The sequence below is a fragment of the Ovis aries genome, chromosome 7 (assembly GCF_016772045.2).
Source record: "Ovis aries strain OAR_USU_Benz2616 breed Rambouillet chromosome 7, ARS-UI_Ramb_v3.0, whole genome shotgun sequence".
Lineage (NCBI taxonomy): Eukaryota > Metazoa > Chordata > Mammalia > Artiodactyla > Bovidae > Ovis > Ovis aries.
Window position 1 is genome coordinate 63,656,822 of NC_056060.1, and position 17,535 is coordinate 63,674,356.

Consider the following 17,535-nt stretch of genomic DNA (forward strand, 5'->3'; position numbering starts at 1 on the left):
GGAGGGAGCCTCAGAGAGCCCCTGGGGCTGCCCCGGGAGCCAGCATGAGAGCAGTGTCAAAGACAACAAAATTGTGCAGGCGAGAGGTGTTGGGAAAGGGGAAGAACTCAGTTAAAACCCTGCAGTGGCTAACCCACTGGTGAGTCAGAAAGCCAAGAGACTGGGGACTTGAACTGAACCAGCTGGTTACCTGTTAAGGTGAGGAAGAGGAGCAGGATGCTGATGATGAAGGGAGACAGCAGCGAAAACTGGGAGGGAACTATAGCAGAGATGAGAATGAGGCAGAGTCTGAAATATATATGCGGACAGCTCCTGCAGAATGAGCAAACCTACACATCCTCATGCTGAAGAACAGAAAAGGGATGCCACAGATTTACTTGGGATAAAAGTAGAAGCACAGCCTTCATGTGAGGCCTGCTCAGAGATCAGAACCAAATATTCATGGGAAACTGAATACTGAACTTAAAAAAAGTACCTAAAGGAGCAAAAGGAACTGCTAAAAGCTTTATCCCCCAGCAAAATGAAGTTTAGTGAATATTAGCTAATTTCTACCATCAATACGGTCATTCCAAGGCTTTCCTTACCTCTTAGGTTCATCTGATGAGCTGGTGTGCCACTGGATTCTTCTTTGCTCTTATAACAAGAAATAGATGTATCTTTAAAGGTACACCAATACTGCTTATAACCTTTCAGAGTCAGCTTTTTTGGCCTATGCGTCGAACAGAATTAGAAGGGGGAAAAAAAACACTTTTGAAATAACTTTATCAATGCTATGTTTTAGCAGCAAAATCTCACAATGTTAAAAGTCTGAGGCCAAGTTTTATATATGCTGAGTTCAGTCCCCTTTCATCTTGTGTGTTATATTCAGTGTTGCTGTTATTGGATTTTCCCCTTCTTCTCAATCTGCTCAGGAGATATTACAGTGAGTGAGCAGAGAAAGACCCTAAGGATAACATTTCTGTATTTCTGTCAGTTGTAGCTGTCTCGATCACTAACAGGTCACATGGAAAGGACAGGAAAGTAAAAGTGAAGGAAATGTAAATAACTGGAAGGTTCCTGGGTCCTCTAAGTACCTGCAGGTTCGTGGTGTCCGCAGGGCTGCCTCCAGAGCCTCTCTAAACAGGCAAGTTTGCCTGGCAAGTCTAAAGTGCGAGAAGTGCTTATCTCTAGGGATGTATTGCAGTGGTGACTTTCACTTGCCACTCCAATGCCAAACATGAAGCATGAGGAAGAGAGGATTAGGAAAAGTGTAGGCAGATGAAAAAGGTGGGTAAAAGGAAAACAAAGTGGAGGTAGGGAGCAGCATCTGAAATCAGGTCAGTAGCTTAGAAATGTTACTATGTGGAGCTGTTTTATCTTCAGCTACAATAAAGCTCTGGTTTATTCCAGAGCTTATATTCCACATCACCTCCTTTCCTCTTTCTGTCTTAATGCCTAACTCTCTTGATTCTGTGGAGTATGACTAGACCAACCATTTAAAAATCTAGATAAGATACTCTGGAATCTTGTTGTAAAATATCCCATGAACAAATGAATAGAATCCAATGAGTTTTGGAGCTCTGAACAAGGAAATAACCACTGAAAGTAACAGTTCATTATATACTGCTTTCACCTAGACAAGATGCTTTATATGAACCGTATATTTCAGAATTCGCATGATGCAATCCATCTAAGTTACACAATCTCCTCCCTGCCTTAAATAAAATGTTTATCAGATAAAACAACTTAATAAGTACAGAAATTTTAATTTTGTAAAGGTAAAATTTTTCCGCATTATAATTTAGTGTTCATAATAACTGGCAAATGCTTTTAGAAATGCATTTGCCAGTGACATAAATTTCAAGAATGTGAACATGACTATAAAACTGACATTTATTTACTAATATTTGGAATTCCTTCTCTTTTGTACTTACTTGAAAACTTTAATATAGTCAGCAAGTTCAGGAATGGAAGTGATGTCACCCTAGGAAAAGAATGAAAATATTTTTTTCTCACTTTTAAAAAATTTGAAACTGTTTAGCATCTGATATTAAGAACCAGCTTGTTCAATAAACAAGGAAAATTACATAAACTACAGATTATAAAGATTTTAAAGGTATTATATACATGGTCATAGGGTACAAAGGCATTTTCAAATGGCATAAAAAGCTATTAAAAATTTGATCAATACAGCAATTTAGACAATCCACAAGAATGTAGTGTTGATTCTAATATGACTAAAACTGTTTATAGCTGCATACAGAAATTTTCTGACTCTTAACAGTCCTGAGAACAGTGTTTCTTCTGTAATAACTAAAATCTAAGCATTTAAAAATTTTACTGAGATCTATTTCCTTTTCTTTTCCTAATATTTTAAATTTGGAGATCAATAAACGGATTTTACCATGGCTTGAAGTTAACTTTTCCTCTGCAGAAATGTTCTCCCACTACTTGTAAGAGAAAGTGTAGACTGTACTGGCAGAAGATCTCTCTCTACTGTGTTGGAAGCACTAGAGACTAAACAGTATTAATGTAAAAAACTTCCCTGAAAATTTCTGGAAAATCTATGTATTCTCTAAAGCATTAAATATTTCTCTATATGTCCCAAACACTTCATGAAAACCTAATTCCAAAAAAAGGTATAAGCATCAGACTAAATTGATAGGCAAAAGATTCACCCTACCAAAATTGTTGATGTTTTTCCCCCTTCCAAAGTAATCTCCAGGTCTGAAAGGGCAGCATCAACTTCATCAACTTCTTTGTCGCTGTTGTTCAGATGATTCTCTGATGTCATGATTGACAGCTTATTGATATGATACTAAAACCAGAAGTGACATTTTATTTAAATGATTTTTCTAACTATGAATTTTAAAGTGAGATTATTATCTGTATCTATACTGAATGCCTTTTGTCACCTAATCTGAAAGGCTAAAAGTCTCCCAAGAATTAGAAGGATAGAAAAATGATGGGCATGGCACCTGAAATCAGTGTCCTAAACCTGCTAATAAATCTTTACTCAAACAAGGAGGATTTTTTGACAAACACAAATGAATTCAGTTAAGGAATCCCTAGGATTTAGAGTTAACACCTCGTCCACTGAACTCTACACAAGCAGTGACTTTTAAGTGTCCCATCCCCCCTGCAGTATTCCATGTCTAGCACGCAAGCTAGAAGCAACAGGTACTGGATGAATGAACAGAATATGCATAAGGTCTGAATAAATGCATTAACACTGGTTACCTTATCTTACTACTGTTACTACTTACTACTGTTGGGTACTATTACCCTGCAGCGGGAAGTTAGTTATCGCTATTATGTTGAAAACTAAAGTTCCACTACCTACCCCCCATCTTCAATTCAATGCTGAAAACCTAACTAACATTGTCATTTATACATAAGAATAAACATGTTTATATGTGAATACATACACCACCCTGACACACATGAATACTCACATATACATATATGTACATACATAATGAGTATGTATATAACAAAATCTTTGGGTGTAGAACTAGTCATGATTTTAAACACACTTAGATAAATGGTTTAGAACAAATATTAGTGATTAGATTCTGATGCTAAACTTAAGAGGTTTTATACAAAGTTAAGCATCACTTAAATCATTTATCTTTCAGAGCACAAAATAAGGAGCAATCCATATTTCTTAAGGATTCATTCACCAAATACAATCTGTTCATGGGAACAGTTAGTAAACTAATGCTGAGGCCAATTATCTAATTAACTAATAGAGGCCAATAGGTTCCTCTATTTTAAGATTTAGTGAATTAATAATGACTAGTCGCTAGCTATGGTCCCTCGTGGCTAGGTAGTAAAGAACCCGCCTGCCAATGGAGGAGACACAGGTTTGACCCCTGGGTCGGGAAGATCCCCTGGAGAAGGAAATGGCAACCCACTCCTGTATTCTTGCCTGAGAAATCCCATGGACAGAGGACTACAGCTGGGCTATAGTCTATGGACTACAGTTGGGATACAGTCCATGGGGTCACAAACTTAGCAACTAACAACTACTACTCTCTGGCTGTATCTTCAGTTGTGCTGAAGTGAGATCCTTATAATGGTAGAAACTTTCATATTCACAAACCATGGAGAAGGAGGTAGGTTGAGGCTCTCAGGCAGTGGTCTCAAATATCAGAGTATAATAAGAAGCATATGGAGAGCTGGTTAAACATAGAGATGCTTAGGTTCACCCTCAGAGATTCTGACTCAGCAAATCTGGAGTCCAGCCTGGGCCCCAGGCTGCTAAGTGCCTTAGATGAATCTGATGCAGAAGGACCTTATGAGTTATACTGGAGAAATCCTGGCTGAATGGGACAGGTCATAAAATTCAGCTTTGCTTTCAAATGTGCATGGGGCAGCTGTTAAATGTTACAATACATGATTGGACCTAAATGCTTAAAAAATAGTGTTACTAACTTTTCTAACTTTCCAAAATCCACAACTTCTTACTCTGAAGTACTTTGTTTCTTTTTACTATTGTAGATTTATTACACAAGGAACCAGAAGCTCTAATAAGAGAATAGTTCAGGGTGCAGCCTATGTCTAAAATAAAAAATAGTAGGCATCTCCTTGCCATATTTTCCGAGTTTTCCTCTTCTTGTGCTGGATGGCTTCCAAGAGGCTTTGGGTCAGTCTCTGGGAAGGCTTCTAACAACTCAGGGGATTTGTAGTCCAAATTTCTCTCACTGAATCTAGATTCTAAAATGGTCCAGGGAAAGCTATGCTTTGGGGCATTCAGTCTCCATGAATTAAAATCCAGCATTCTGAAGTGTTTTTCTACTGAATCGAAATGGAATATCTAATGTTCACTGGATGGGGTGGGAGCTGGGGAAAGCTGCAGAATAGTTCCATTTCTGTGACAATATGACTATGTGTACACCCATTCAATAACTACTTTTTGAATACCTACTGTGTGCTGGGCACTGCATATAACTGTTGGCTTTTTTAAAAAATGAAATAATATATAAGAAAAGCTGTGGTTTTCTCCATATACATTTTACAAGTTTTCTTATTACTCTGTCATCAGCAAAATTTTCACTAGAGAATTAAAAGCCCTTACTCTAAGTGGGAAAAATGTAGAGACAATGCTGTAACCAAGTGAGATATTTTCCAAAAACTGTTCCAGAGTTTAATTCAAGAAATTCTTCAGGTAGCCTTAATGATCCAGAGACATAAAGAGTCTTAACTGATTAAGCAAGTCTCTAGAAAATAAATAATTACACTAATTCATCTGTCATTCATTTTCCATCTGGGGTTCATTTTGATTTCCCTCTTTTAGAATATAAACAGAGAAGAAATGAACTGTTCTTCCTCTCGAAAAAACAATGTTGTGAGTCTTAACTGAGAAACTTTTCTGGGTACATAAAAGAATATGGAAGATGGAGAGGATTTTTATTTGTGTTCTAATGAAGAATTAAATCACTGTTAAAGTAAAAGACATTCAAAACTAAATGTTCTTTTTGCTTATAGAACTCAAAGAACATCAACTTAATCAGAACTTTACGTGAAAATGGATTTCCACCATAATCCGAGAACACTTACATAGCTGAAATGATTCATCTAGAAAGATTAATCTAGTGGTCAGTCAGACCTCAGTGTCTCTAAGAATGCGGAACTGTGGGTGCCGTCCTAATATTACTTTACCAGAGGGGAGATCAGTGGACATTAATTTCTTAGTAAGCCCTACTATAATTCTGAAATAGGTGGTATGCAAGATCCACATCTGGAAAAATACTAGTTTAATGTTAGTTACTTGCTTCTTAAGGAATTCCATTCTAAAGACTTATTTATGTTTAGTTTTACTATTCTATTAAAATTTTATCATCTTAAAAAGTATTAATTTCTGCCATAGCCCATTTTACAAATATTATCATTCCCAGTAATTTATGAAGTTATACAAGGCTTCATTTCAGAAATCTGATTTTTAATATGGATTTTATTTCCAGGGGAAAACTGGATAGTTTTAAGCTAATATAGATCTGGGGGTTGGAGGATACAGAAAAGTAACTATTTAAGTATGCCACTAAACTCTTACATAAGACAAAAAAATTAAATTCACATATTTTGCCTTCTAAGTGTCTATTCACTTTCTACATAGCAAAAAATAAAACATTATATAAAAATACTATTGGAATTACTATGCCACTTTACCATGTAAATAATCCCCTACCCATTCCCCTTTAAAGTCCAATTTACCAATACTCTTCACTACCTGCAAGGCTGCAAACATCATCATTTCTTCTTCGGTGCATTCAATTTCTTCCAAGAGAATAGCCCATTTGGCCTGCTCATAAAGCTGATTGATTCTGATTGCATCATACTGCAGCAAAAAGAGATACAATTCTTTTGTAATATGTTACCTTTAACATTAACAATAAGGAAAAAAGCTACCCTTAGGGTTATATATATCTATATATGCCATCTCTAATTTTTCATTAAAAAATGGCATTAAAATATGCCAAAAGATTTTTACATATTCAGTATTAAGAGTAGATCCTGTATGTTATTTTCCAGGGTAATAACCATTAGGTACACTAGGCCTTAACAAAAGGAATTTAACTTGAAGACATTAAAGTAAGGCAGCACTGACTGCTTTTCAGCATTGTTTTGCAACTTACACTAACATGTCATAATCACAGAGTATATTAATTATTTCAGGGAACATTTGCTTACTGTGGAAATGCATACCCAGACAAAGTAGCAGGTCCTTGGAAACAATAATTATTTTAAAAATTCAAAATAAAGGGCACATACACATTTGTGGAAAAGACCTAAGTGTTACTGAATTATCCAGTTATATTAATAAAAACTAGTAGTAATATATCTTAGAATAGTAACAAAATGCATAGCCCCTTCCTACCCCATGCAAATGTAACTGTGTTCCCAGAAAACTTTGGGTTTACCAAAATTAGGTATGATACAGCCTAAAAAAGAATTAAAATGATTTTTTATAATTCTATATATTTTAGTGTTATACAAAGTATTATTTAAGCACATAATTTAAGATAATAAATACATACATTAAAATCTAGGCTACAATCTAGACATGAAAAGTATGAGAGGCAGACAAGAGAAGTCCCCCCACCCACAAGGATGATACAAAAGCAAAAGATCCAAATCTCTGTGTCATGTATTTTCTGGGGGAAACACTCCAGATTTTATAGCAAATTTACATCTTATCAGAAAAGCACAGTATTTCAGTAGCACAGATGATGACAACCACTTGACAGTAAAAACATATAACAATGTTTGGCTGTGAAACTCAGAGAAATGTAGACTTAAAAAGAATTTTTTTTTTTTAGAATTTTTTTTTTTAAGAATTTTTTTGAAGCAACATCTGGCACATGTAATTAGAAATTTGAAAGTAACTGAATAGGTAATCTTTCAGAAAACTTTTCTTCTACCTAAAGTAGAGTTGAAGAGAGATATTAAAAAAGATAAACTAACGTTACCAACTCTGTAGTAAATACAAACCATGGAACACAGTGTGGAGATTCCTTAAAAAACTAAAGATGGAGCTACCATATGATCCCACAATCCCACTCCTGGGCATATATCCACAGAAAAACATGGTCAAAAGGGATACATGCAAGCTTATGCTCATTGCAGGTGCAGCACTGCTTACAATAGCCAAGACATGGAAGCAACCTAATATCCATCAACAGAGGCCAACACATGGAAGCAACCTAACATCCATCAGCAGAGGAATGGATAAAGAGGATGTGGCACACATATATACAATGGAATATTACGAAGTCATTAAAAGGAATAAAACAGGGTTTCCCTGGTGATCCAGTGGTTAAGAATATGCCCTGTAATGCTGGGGACCCCAGTTCAATCCCTGGTCCAGAAGATCCCACAAACTGCAGAGCAACTAAGCCTGTGCACCACAACTACTGAGTTCATGCGCTCTAGAGCCTGTGCTCTGCAATCAGAGAAGCCTGTGCGCCACAACTAGAGAAAGCCCACGCACAGCAAGAAAGACCCAGTGCAGCCAAAACTAAAATAAAATACATAAATCTTTTTTTAAAAAAAAGAATGAAATAACGCTATCTGCAGCAACATGGAGGAAACTGAGATTGTCATACTGAGTGGTAAGTCAGACAGAGAAAGAAAAGTATGGTATGATATTGCTTATAAGCAGATTCTAAAAAGAAATGATACAAAGAACTTACAAAACAGAAACAGACAGCCTTACAGAACAAACTTATGGTTACCAGTGGGGAAGAGTGGCAGAAAGAATAGTTAGGGATTGACATGTACACACTGCTGTATTTAGAAGTTATAACCAAGAAGGACCTACTATACAGCACAAAGAACTCTGCTCAATATTACCTAACAGCCTAAATGGGAAAAGAATTTGAAAAAGAACAGATACATGTATAACTGAATTACTTCGTTATACACCTAAAACTACCACAACATAGTTAACCAACTATATTTCAATACAAAAGAAAGTTAAAAAATACAAATCAACCAACAATTCAATTATCTTAACAAAAAGAAAGGGTTTAGTTATGCTTCCAACCTACTAAAACAATAGACTTCTTTAAAATACTGGCAATTGTGTCCAAAGTTTTGAGCTTCTAATATTATATTCAAGACTTGCTATCCATATCCAAGCAATTCCTTAACCCACCAACTTCCAAGAAACAAAGAGAAACAAAAATAGATCCCTCTAAACCCTCGGTACCTTTGGATTCAAATCAAAAAAGCTGTAATACTTGAATCGGAGCAGCAAGGCCTCATTTTCCTTCACATCTTGTTCCATGAGAGATCTTGAGGAATCAAGCCACCTGGACAAATTAACAAACACAGTGGAACAAAGCAAGACAGAATTAATTTTCTACCTCTATGTAGATAAAGAAATTCTTAAATTGTATCTATATTTTGAAACTTACCAAAAAAAAAAAAAAGAAGAAACTTACCCTTGGTTGGGAGGGATAAATTAGGAGGCTAGGATTAACATATACACACTACTATTTATAAAATAAGACAACCAACAAAGACCTATTGCACAACTGTATTCAGTTGTACGTACAGACACACACACATGCATATATATGAAACTGAACTGCTGTGCTGTACAACTGAAACAGGATACTGTAAATCAACTATGCTTCAGTTAAAAAAAAACCTTGTAATTACAACAGCAAAAAAACAGTAACAAATAAAACAAAAACTTACCCTTGGTTGATTTTTGCTTTGTCAAGAAGGGCTTGAGGTTTGAACATTTTCGCCAAGATTTCTGGTGATGTTATCGGCTGACTGACAGCAAGTATACCAGGGTTGCCTTCTGACAAAGCACTGTCACCAAACCAAGCAGAAGTTGGTGACAAGGGGCTTCCATCATGAGCATCGTAAGTAGGGGTCATTGTTTTACTATAAAGTCCTGGGCTTGAATATATAGTTCCTAATAAATAATGTGAAAAACAGGTGGTAAGTATGAAGGGTAGTTATCTTAGTTTTCAGTAATACATGCTATAATGATGTAAACACACTGTGAAACACAAACTTCGTTTTGGAAGGGAAAGCTTTAGTACATTATTTTACCTCTTAGAAACACATGAAATTAACTTTACTTGAATAGCATTAAGAACATGTAACAATGAGGTCAAAAATATAATTAAGTTGGTAGAAATTCTAGGGAAAACAGTTCAAGAGAATTAGAATAAGTTAAGGATACTGCTGAAGCAGACAGACCAGCACTTTTGTTTTTTAATTGTGCCAAGGCTCACCTTTCAGAGGGCCAATGTAAAGAACATCAGTGCCTATAGAAAAGGAAAGAAAGGAGTTCAGAAGGTAAAGGAAAGGCAACAATAGAAGACAGAAACAAAGAATGAAAATGAAAAGAAAATGGGAAAAGGAAAACAGATTTTCCTAACTGTGAATCATAAAATGAAATAAATATTTTAAGTGAATTTAAGAATAAAGAACCTTAGAAGCTATAACCTAAAATGAGCTTTTGTTCAACTCAAAACAATGAGGTTGTGCTCTTGGCATGTGTTTAGTGACAAACATGTATATTTATCACCCTCTGAAATCACCATACCCTGTTTTAAGACAGCTCAATGTAACTGAATAAATTCACATAAATTAAGATAATAATTTTATGTTGTTGTTTTCACAATGAATAGTTGAACTGGCTCCAACAGTTAGAAATAAAATATTAAAGCAAAAGGATATATAAATTTTGCCCTAGAAAGAGGCTAACAAAAGTGCATTTTATATTTAATCCCCTGAAGTTACAGAGATACTATCTTTTTAATCTTCAGCTTCCTTAGTGTTAAAGGGCAGGCATACATTTTTTAAAATACTTCTTTTAAAAAAAGAGGCTACATTAAAAAAAATTTTGTTTTGAATTAGTCCACTGATGATCTATTCTCTGTCATTTAAACTACAAAAACTGAGATTTGATTAAGACTTTAAAAAAAAATTCAGAATGACATTAAGCAAAAGCACATCCCCTTCAAAGTTCCAACTCTGTTAATACATTTTATCCTGCAGTAACAATTTTTAAAAAGAAAATGTGTACATGGGTGTCACATTGTTAAATGGATGCTGTTAATGAAATAGCTGTTTTCCTTACCTAACTTAGGAATATGCTTAGGAATTTCTTTCCTGTCATCTCTAACTATACACTACCCATAAACACAGAATGATAGAAACAACTACCCATGAAAAAGTGATGGTAAGGCTAGAGATATTTAAAGTTGTCAAGACAGAGTCTAGGAAGAGAACATAAAGCAAAAAAATAAAAAAACAAACAAAAAACCCTTTTACTAACCACAGGGTTATCTGATTTGATACCTCTAAATGTGTTCTCCCAATGAATACTAAAACAATTTGTAGAATGTGAACATGTAGAATGTGAAGAAACAAAGGCTGTAATATTCCCTTTTAACCTTTGAGGAGGAAAACTGGAATATTTAGTTGTAAAGCAAAGAACCTTAAAATACAAGGGCATTTTGTGAAAGAGTTACTTATAAAAGGGCTGAGAACAATACTCCAGCTCAATTGTGCAAAGGATAATTCTGCTATAGAGACTATACATGTAAAAAAGGTGTGGAAATGAAACTTCTTTATGAAGTTTCTATAACAAAATATATTCCCCTACGTTTCGGGACACCTAATAGAATCAGCCATTCAATTGATTCCCTTCCTTCTTATTTACCTACACTTTGTATAATCTACATTCCATACTTTCACTTCATTTTCCTATTTGTTGTTAGGCAGCCTACAGTAATAGCTCATATGTCGTCATTTGAAAGGAGCAGACTGAGGCACAGAGAAGTTCATATGTTTGTCCAATGTCAAGGACTATTAAGTTGCAGAGCCAAGCTATAAATCAGCAGTCTGACTCAACTGCAGCTAAACATACTGCCTCCCAGGTACCATAACTTATTTAAGCCGTTCCCAATGTGTGCACTGAATATGTAAAATGAATAAATGTGTGCATTTATTCATTTTAGAGTTTTATTACTGATGTCGCCACTGCTACGGCAGACAGTGCATTCCAATAAACATTTTTGTACTTATTTCCCAATTCTAGCAGCACTGCTAGGTCAGAGGGTATGTGCATTTTAAATTCCTTTTAAGTCCCAGTTCAGTGACAATCTCAACCAGCCTGTGTTCCTGATTGCCCAATTTAAACCATATTTAAAGCAGAAAACTAATAAAGGGTAAGATGAGGTAGCATATGTACTCAGCAACAAAATATATGAGTTTGCTGAACACCACAGAATGATAACTTAAAAACTATAAGGGTGAGAAACAAAGACTTTAACAAGCATGACAGTATGGGCCACCTACTATAAATATTAAAAACTCATTACTTTTATAATTAAAGAATAGTTTTAAAAAAATGCTTTGATGTTTAAAATGGCAAATTCTAGTTAGGAACAATGGCATCCTGCATGGTGATTTTCCTGACTTTCTCAATTACGTTAGGACCCTGACTTTTCCTTTGTCGAGCTGCCTTTAAGATTTCCTAGAAAAGTTCTTAATGAAATAATTTTCTACTTCCATAGTAAATCTTTAGAAATCTGTAAACCAGTACTAAACAGTAAAGTTAATTCTTACATGGAAAAATTGTTTCCCCCAGACATGGGATCATGCTACTTTAAATGGTTCCCTCCTCACAGGTACTTGGAGAATAGATATTTACCTAGTTACAGCCAGCAAGTGGCAAAGCACTAGAGAGTGTGTCACCTGAGCACAGCCTGTAAACAAGGTATGTAAACACTCAGAATTTTATCATTTTTCTGTGTAAGAATCTGACTAAAGTCTGAGAATTGCTAATTCACTCATGATCCTTTACCTTTTGAAACATTAAATAAAAAAGCTTTGTTGAAGTATAATTTACACACCAATATTTCACAAAGTATTCACCTTTAAATATTAAAAACTGGAGAAATGATGTTACATAATGGTTTGATATATGAGTGCTAGACCCAGACCAATCTGGATTGGAATCCTAGCTGTGTCCCTGATTAGCTTTGTGACCTTGGGCAAATTAACCTAACCCTTGTAATGTTCTTTCCTTGTAAGTAAAGTGGGGATAATGCCACCAAAATCACAGATGTTGTGTAAGGATGAAATGAAAATACGCAAACACATAAATATATAATTGTTAACCATGCTCACATAGATGCTTATAATACAGGAAGCACATAGGCACTAAAGGAAACAGCCTGTTTTTGCCTCAGTAGAATGAAAATTACACCTATTCCTTATCACACCCTGCGGTACAGGAACCTCTGTGTAGCACTGGGCACAGTGTCTGACCCCCAGAAGACGTCATAAGCTGAGATGTACAGACCTGTTGCTATTTGTATGAACATAATATGCAACTGGTCAAATCTGTCAGCCTTTGGTCCAAACATTGACTAATAAGACCGACAAATCATAAAAGCAGGCAAACTTGATATATAGTATTTCTTTTAAAAATTAATCTCATTACTTTTCATGTGTGTATGGGACTTCTCTATAGATAATCAGTCCTCTCATATCACTATCTTTGTGTACTTTCTTAGCATTTCACATCAACTCCTCAAATGTTTTTAAACAGTTTGGATGTAGACAACTAAACCTATTAAAAAAAATCCTTCAACTGAAAACAGTCACTTCACAGACAAGAGAGCACACACAGTGTACGATTTCATTCACACGAGGTTCAAGAACCAGCCCAACCAGCCTATTCTGTGGTGAGAGAGGCACAGGAAAAGGCATGCAAGAGGCCTTCTGGGGTCTTGGTATCATGTTACATGCTATACTTAGTTTTGGGTAGTGACAAGTTGTATGTATCGGCAAATATTCATCTATAATTTAAAATCTGTTCATTTTACTGTATGTAACACCTCAATTTAAAACAAGAAAGAAAAGAAACCCAGTTACTTACTCTAAAATATTTGTAGCTTTCCCTTGTCTTAATTCATTATCTTTTATCTTTTGTCTTTTCTTAAAGGACTACATAAAAGCTCTTCCTTGCAGTTCTAAGACCAATCCTGCCCGATTTCAACCACTCTAAAATCATCCCATAAATATACCTTTCTATGTAGTTCTTCATCTTAAGAATTGAGTTTTCATTTAAACTAAAAAAAATAAAAAACCAAAAACTGAAAGCAGAGATTCTGTCTACTGTCACATGGCCTCATCTATATAAACATCAAGTCCAAATCAGATTCTAATCGGATTCTAATGACAGACGCCTTCTTTTACTCTCTGACTTCCTTAGTCTGTAGGCTCTACCACTATTCCCCTCATTCCCTCCTCCACATTTTACTGGAATTAAATTTGACATTCTTTCTAAGTAATGATTTGTTCATTTTGTACCATATTCAGAAACCAGTGCACTAGCCTATATTCCTCAGTCTGACATTAAATACCCTCCAGTGTGATCCAAAAGTTCCTTGGAGGTTTATCCCCCATGAACTGGCTCAAATGGTTTATTTACACATCTTGTACTTTTCTTTTGCCAGGATGTTCTTTGTTAATATAATTCTTTCTACTTGGATCACCTATTCTTCCTATCAAAATCCTAGCCACTGGAATCCTAGCCAATTCACAAACTTACTTCCCCAACCTGAAAACTGAATACACCCTACTTGGAATTGTTTTGTCTTCTGAATTCCTACAACATTATTTCTATAATATTCATTTAACATTTATGTATTACCTCCTTAAATACAGTAACTATGGTTTCCCACTGGCCTATAAATTACTTAAGAGTAAGGACTATCTTAATTCTTGGTAGCTCCGAGATGTAATCAGTACAGGAGCAGTGACATAAAGGTTACAAGGTATGTGACCTTAGATGTTCCTAATCTTTGTTGTTCAGTCACTATGTCTGACTCTTTGCAACCCCATGGACTGTAGCACGCCAGGTTTCCTTGTCCTTCACTATCTCCCAGAGTTTGCTCAAATTCATGTCCACTGAGTTGATGATGCTATCTATCCAGCTCATCCTCAGCCTCCTTCTTCTCCTGCCTTCAGTCTTTCCCAGTATCAGGGTCTTTTCCAGTGAGTCGGCTCTTCGCATCACATGGCCAGAGTATTGGAGGTTCAGCATTAGTCCTTCTAATGAATATTCAGGATTGATTTCCTTTAGGATCAACTGGTTTGCTCTCCTTATAGTCCAAGGGTTACCTCTCAAGAGTTTTCTCCAGCACCACAATTGGAAAGCATCAACTCTTTGGTGTTTAGCCTTTTTTTATGGCTCCTAACCTTACTGTTAGCAAAGAGTCAGACATGATTGAGCGACTGAACTGAATCTTACTGTGCTGTAATATTTTCATCCTTATATGTGAATAATAACATAACCCACTTTGATGGGTTGTAGTGAGAATTAAATGAGTTTCCATGGGTAAAGTGTGTGAAATAGCTCTGGGCATACATAAGTCTGTGTTCACTGTTTACTTTCATTACCATCATCATCACCCCAGAATTTTCAAAAACAGGAATGAACTGAGTTAGTAAAATTAGTTTATTTATTTGCCTCTGAGATCTATCCTAAGAAATGGATTTATAAATGTGCAGCCAATGGAAACAAGGGAAACCAATTTTCAGGAACCAAAGAACCATGTAACCTAATTGATTAATCATCTAACTTCTCAACAGACACTGCCCATGTTCCTACTGTATGCCATATGCTGTTAGGTCCTAGTAACAGAAAGGTAAGAAACAGTCTCTTCATGTAGGACCTCACAATTATTAGGGGAGAACATATAAAATTATACCAAATACAGAAACGTCTGGTGACTTATAACAGCAGGATACCTAATTCAGGTTGGGGAGGTAACGGAAGGAAATCTGAGAAAGCTTCTTCAAGAAACAAGAGAGGCACTAAGAGATTAGCGTGTGTAAAGCATAGACGCTTTAAGTAACCTGATAGAAGTAATAATGTCTTAACTAAATTAGTGGCGGTTCCCACAAAATACACCCAAAATGGAACTAAATGCTAAAAAAATCCTCCAATTTCCGCAATGCCAAGAACTGAGGCAAGTTAAGGTACTGTCTCCTTTTGACTTTTCCTGAGCACAGAACCAGCTCTTCTTTTTATTGATTCAACTACTAACATCTGACACGATGATCTGCATGTGACAGACTCTTGTGATGATGTAAAGATTGAGGGAAAAGATGCAGAAGGAGGGCGTTCTTTAACCTGACCACTCTCCAGACTATTTAGTCCATCTATACTGATCTCAAAAACACACAGGAAGACCTACTGTATAGCACAGGGAATTGTACTCAATATTTTTTAATAACCTATAAGGGAAAAGAACCTGAAAAAGTATGTATATATGAATCATTGTGTATAAATGAATAAATGAACCATTGTGCTGCAATTCCTGAAACTAGCACAATATTGTAAATCAACTATATTTCAAATACACACACACACACACACACACACACACGGACAATACTGTAAATCAACTATATTTCAAACACACACACACACACACACACACACACACACACCCATGCACGCATACAGCTCTCATGGTTCTCACACTGAATCCATGCTTAGTCAAAGACTCACCTGATCCAGGAGTGATAAGAGGCCCCTCTAGTTCAAGTGCCTCATCTTCAGATTGATCATCTAGCTTTTTCTTTTTTTTCTTTGTTGGATCTCTGGGTTTTTTCAATAGAGAAAGCTCTTCAGGGTGTCTGATGTCTGTTACAGTTAAGAAAAAAACATTATTTTACTGGGATAATGGAAAATTTAAACACATTATTACATTTGGTAAATCTATGAATCCATTTCAAAACAAGAACTTGTAATTTCTTTCTGTGCATGTTTGTATTTTGCCAGATACTAACACCATGCAAAACACGAGAATATGACACTTTTAAAAACAATACACCAAAGCACACTTAATTCGTAACTATCCAATAAATGTCGTTACCTAGTAGAAAGATAATACTATGGTACAGAAAGAAAATAATAGAGCTCTTATTTATATATATTTTAAACCAAAACTCTATGGAATTAAGGTTTATATTATATGGTTGCTTCATTCTGTATATAAGTTATACTAGATATATGAAGTAAATGTAAAGAAAATATTTTCATACCATTATCAAATCTCAAAATTTTAATCAACGCAAACTTTCCTACCTTGATACCAAATGTACAAGTTTCTGAGTTTATTCTATTCATTTTCATGTGAAGAACCTGATGTGTACACATAATGAAAAATGGGCAAAATAATGAAGATTGATATTTTCCTATGTCTGCTGTCTGCTCTTCTACAATTCCGTGTCTCTAATTGTACAGTTAGTGATAGCTAGGAGTATAAAGTTGTCGCCCATCAAAAAAAAAAAAAAAAGAAAATCACCAAGTGGGTTTTTAAAAAAAACAGAAAATATATAAGAAACAAAATGGCCACACAAAAAGAATTTAAAATGACCCAAATAAGTTTATATATATTACATATTATATACCATGTCCATAAACAGCAGGAATGAGTAAAAAGTCAGTGATGTTGTTCAGACACTAAGTCATGTTCAACTCTTTTTTGACCCCATGGACTGTAGTCTGCGAGGCTCCTCTGTCCATGGGATTTCCCAGGCAAGCATACTGCAGTAGATTGCCATTTTCTTCCCCAAGGGATCTTCTAGACTTAGGGATCAAACCTGCCTCTCCTGCATTGGCAGGCAGAGTCTTTACCACTGAGCCACCAGGGAATCCCAAGGTAAGTCAGTTTCTCCCAAACTGAGCTAAAGATTCGATGAAATTCTAATCCAAATTCCAGTTTACTCTTCTGAACAATTTGATTGTAGAATTGTTTTCTCATTTCCTTATAAATTTTATAATAGTGAAAGCAATTTTGAAAAAGAATAAAGTTGGAAGACCTAAACTACTTGATTTTAAGACATCATAAATCCATAGCAATTAAAACTGTGCAATTACTGGCCAACTGATAACACACAAATGAATGGATTAGAAGAGAGGACCCAGAAACAAATCCAGACACAGCCAATTATTTTGGACAAAGGTGCTATGGCAATTCAAAGGAAAAGGGAAATCTA

At 35.5% G+C, this 17,535-nt stretch overlaps 1 protein-coding gene across 11 annotated transcripts in view; it reads right to left on the reverse strand.

The window, feature by feature from the left end:
- Window positions 1-17,535, reverse strand: part of FERMT2 (FERM domain containing kindlin 2) — a 73,002-nt gene that overhangs the window by 12,062 nt on the left and 43,405 nt on the right. For 6 of the 11 annotated variants that reach the window (XM_060418656.1, XM_060418655.1, XM_060418654.1 and 3 more), the window contains exons 4-10: window positions 16,043-16,177; window positions 9,187-9,412; window positions 8,693-8,795; window positions 6,212-6,319; window positions 2,663-2,797; window positions 1,914-1,963; window positions 585-709 (exon numbers count right to left, since the gene is read on the reverse strand). In XM_060418656.1, the coding sequence (XP_060274639.1) occupies window positions 585-709; window positions 1,914-1,963; window positions 2,663-2,797; window positions 6,212-6,319; window positions 8,693-8,795; window positions 9,187-9,412; window positions 16,043-16,177 (882 nt within the window). Of the gene's footprint in view, window positions 1-584; window positions 710-1,913; window positions 1,964-2,662; window positions 2,798-6,211; window positions 6,320-8,692; window positions 8,796-9,186; window positions 9,413-9,737; window positions 9,771-16,042; window positions 16,178-17,535 lie in introns of all 11 variants that reach the window. The other 5 variants (XM_060418653.1, XM_012181667.4, XM_027971867.2 and 2 more) reach the window with 1 other exon arrangement.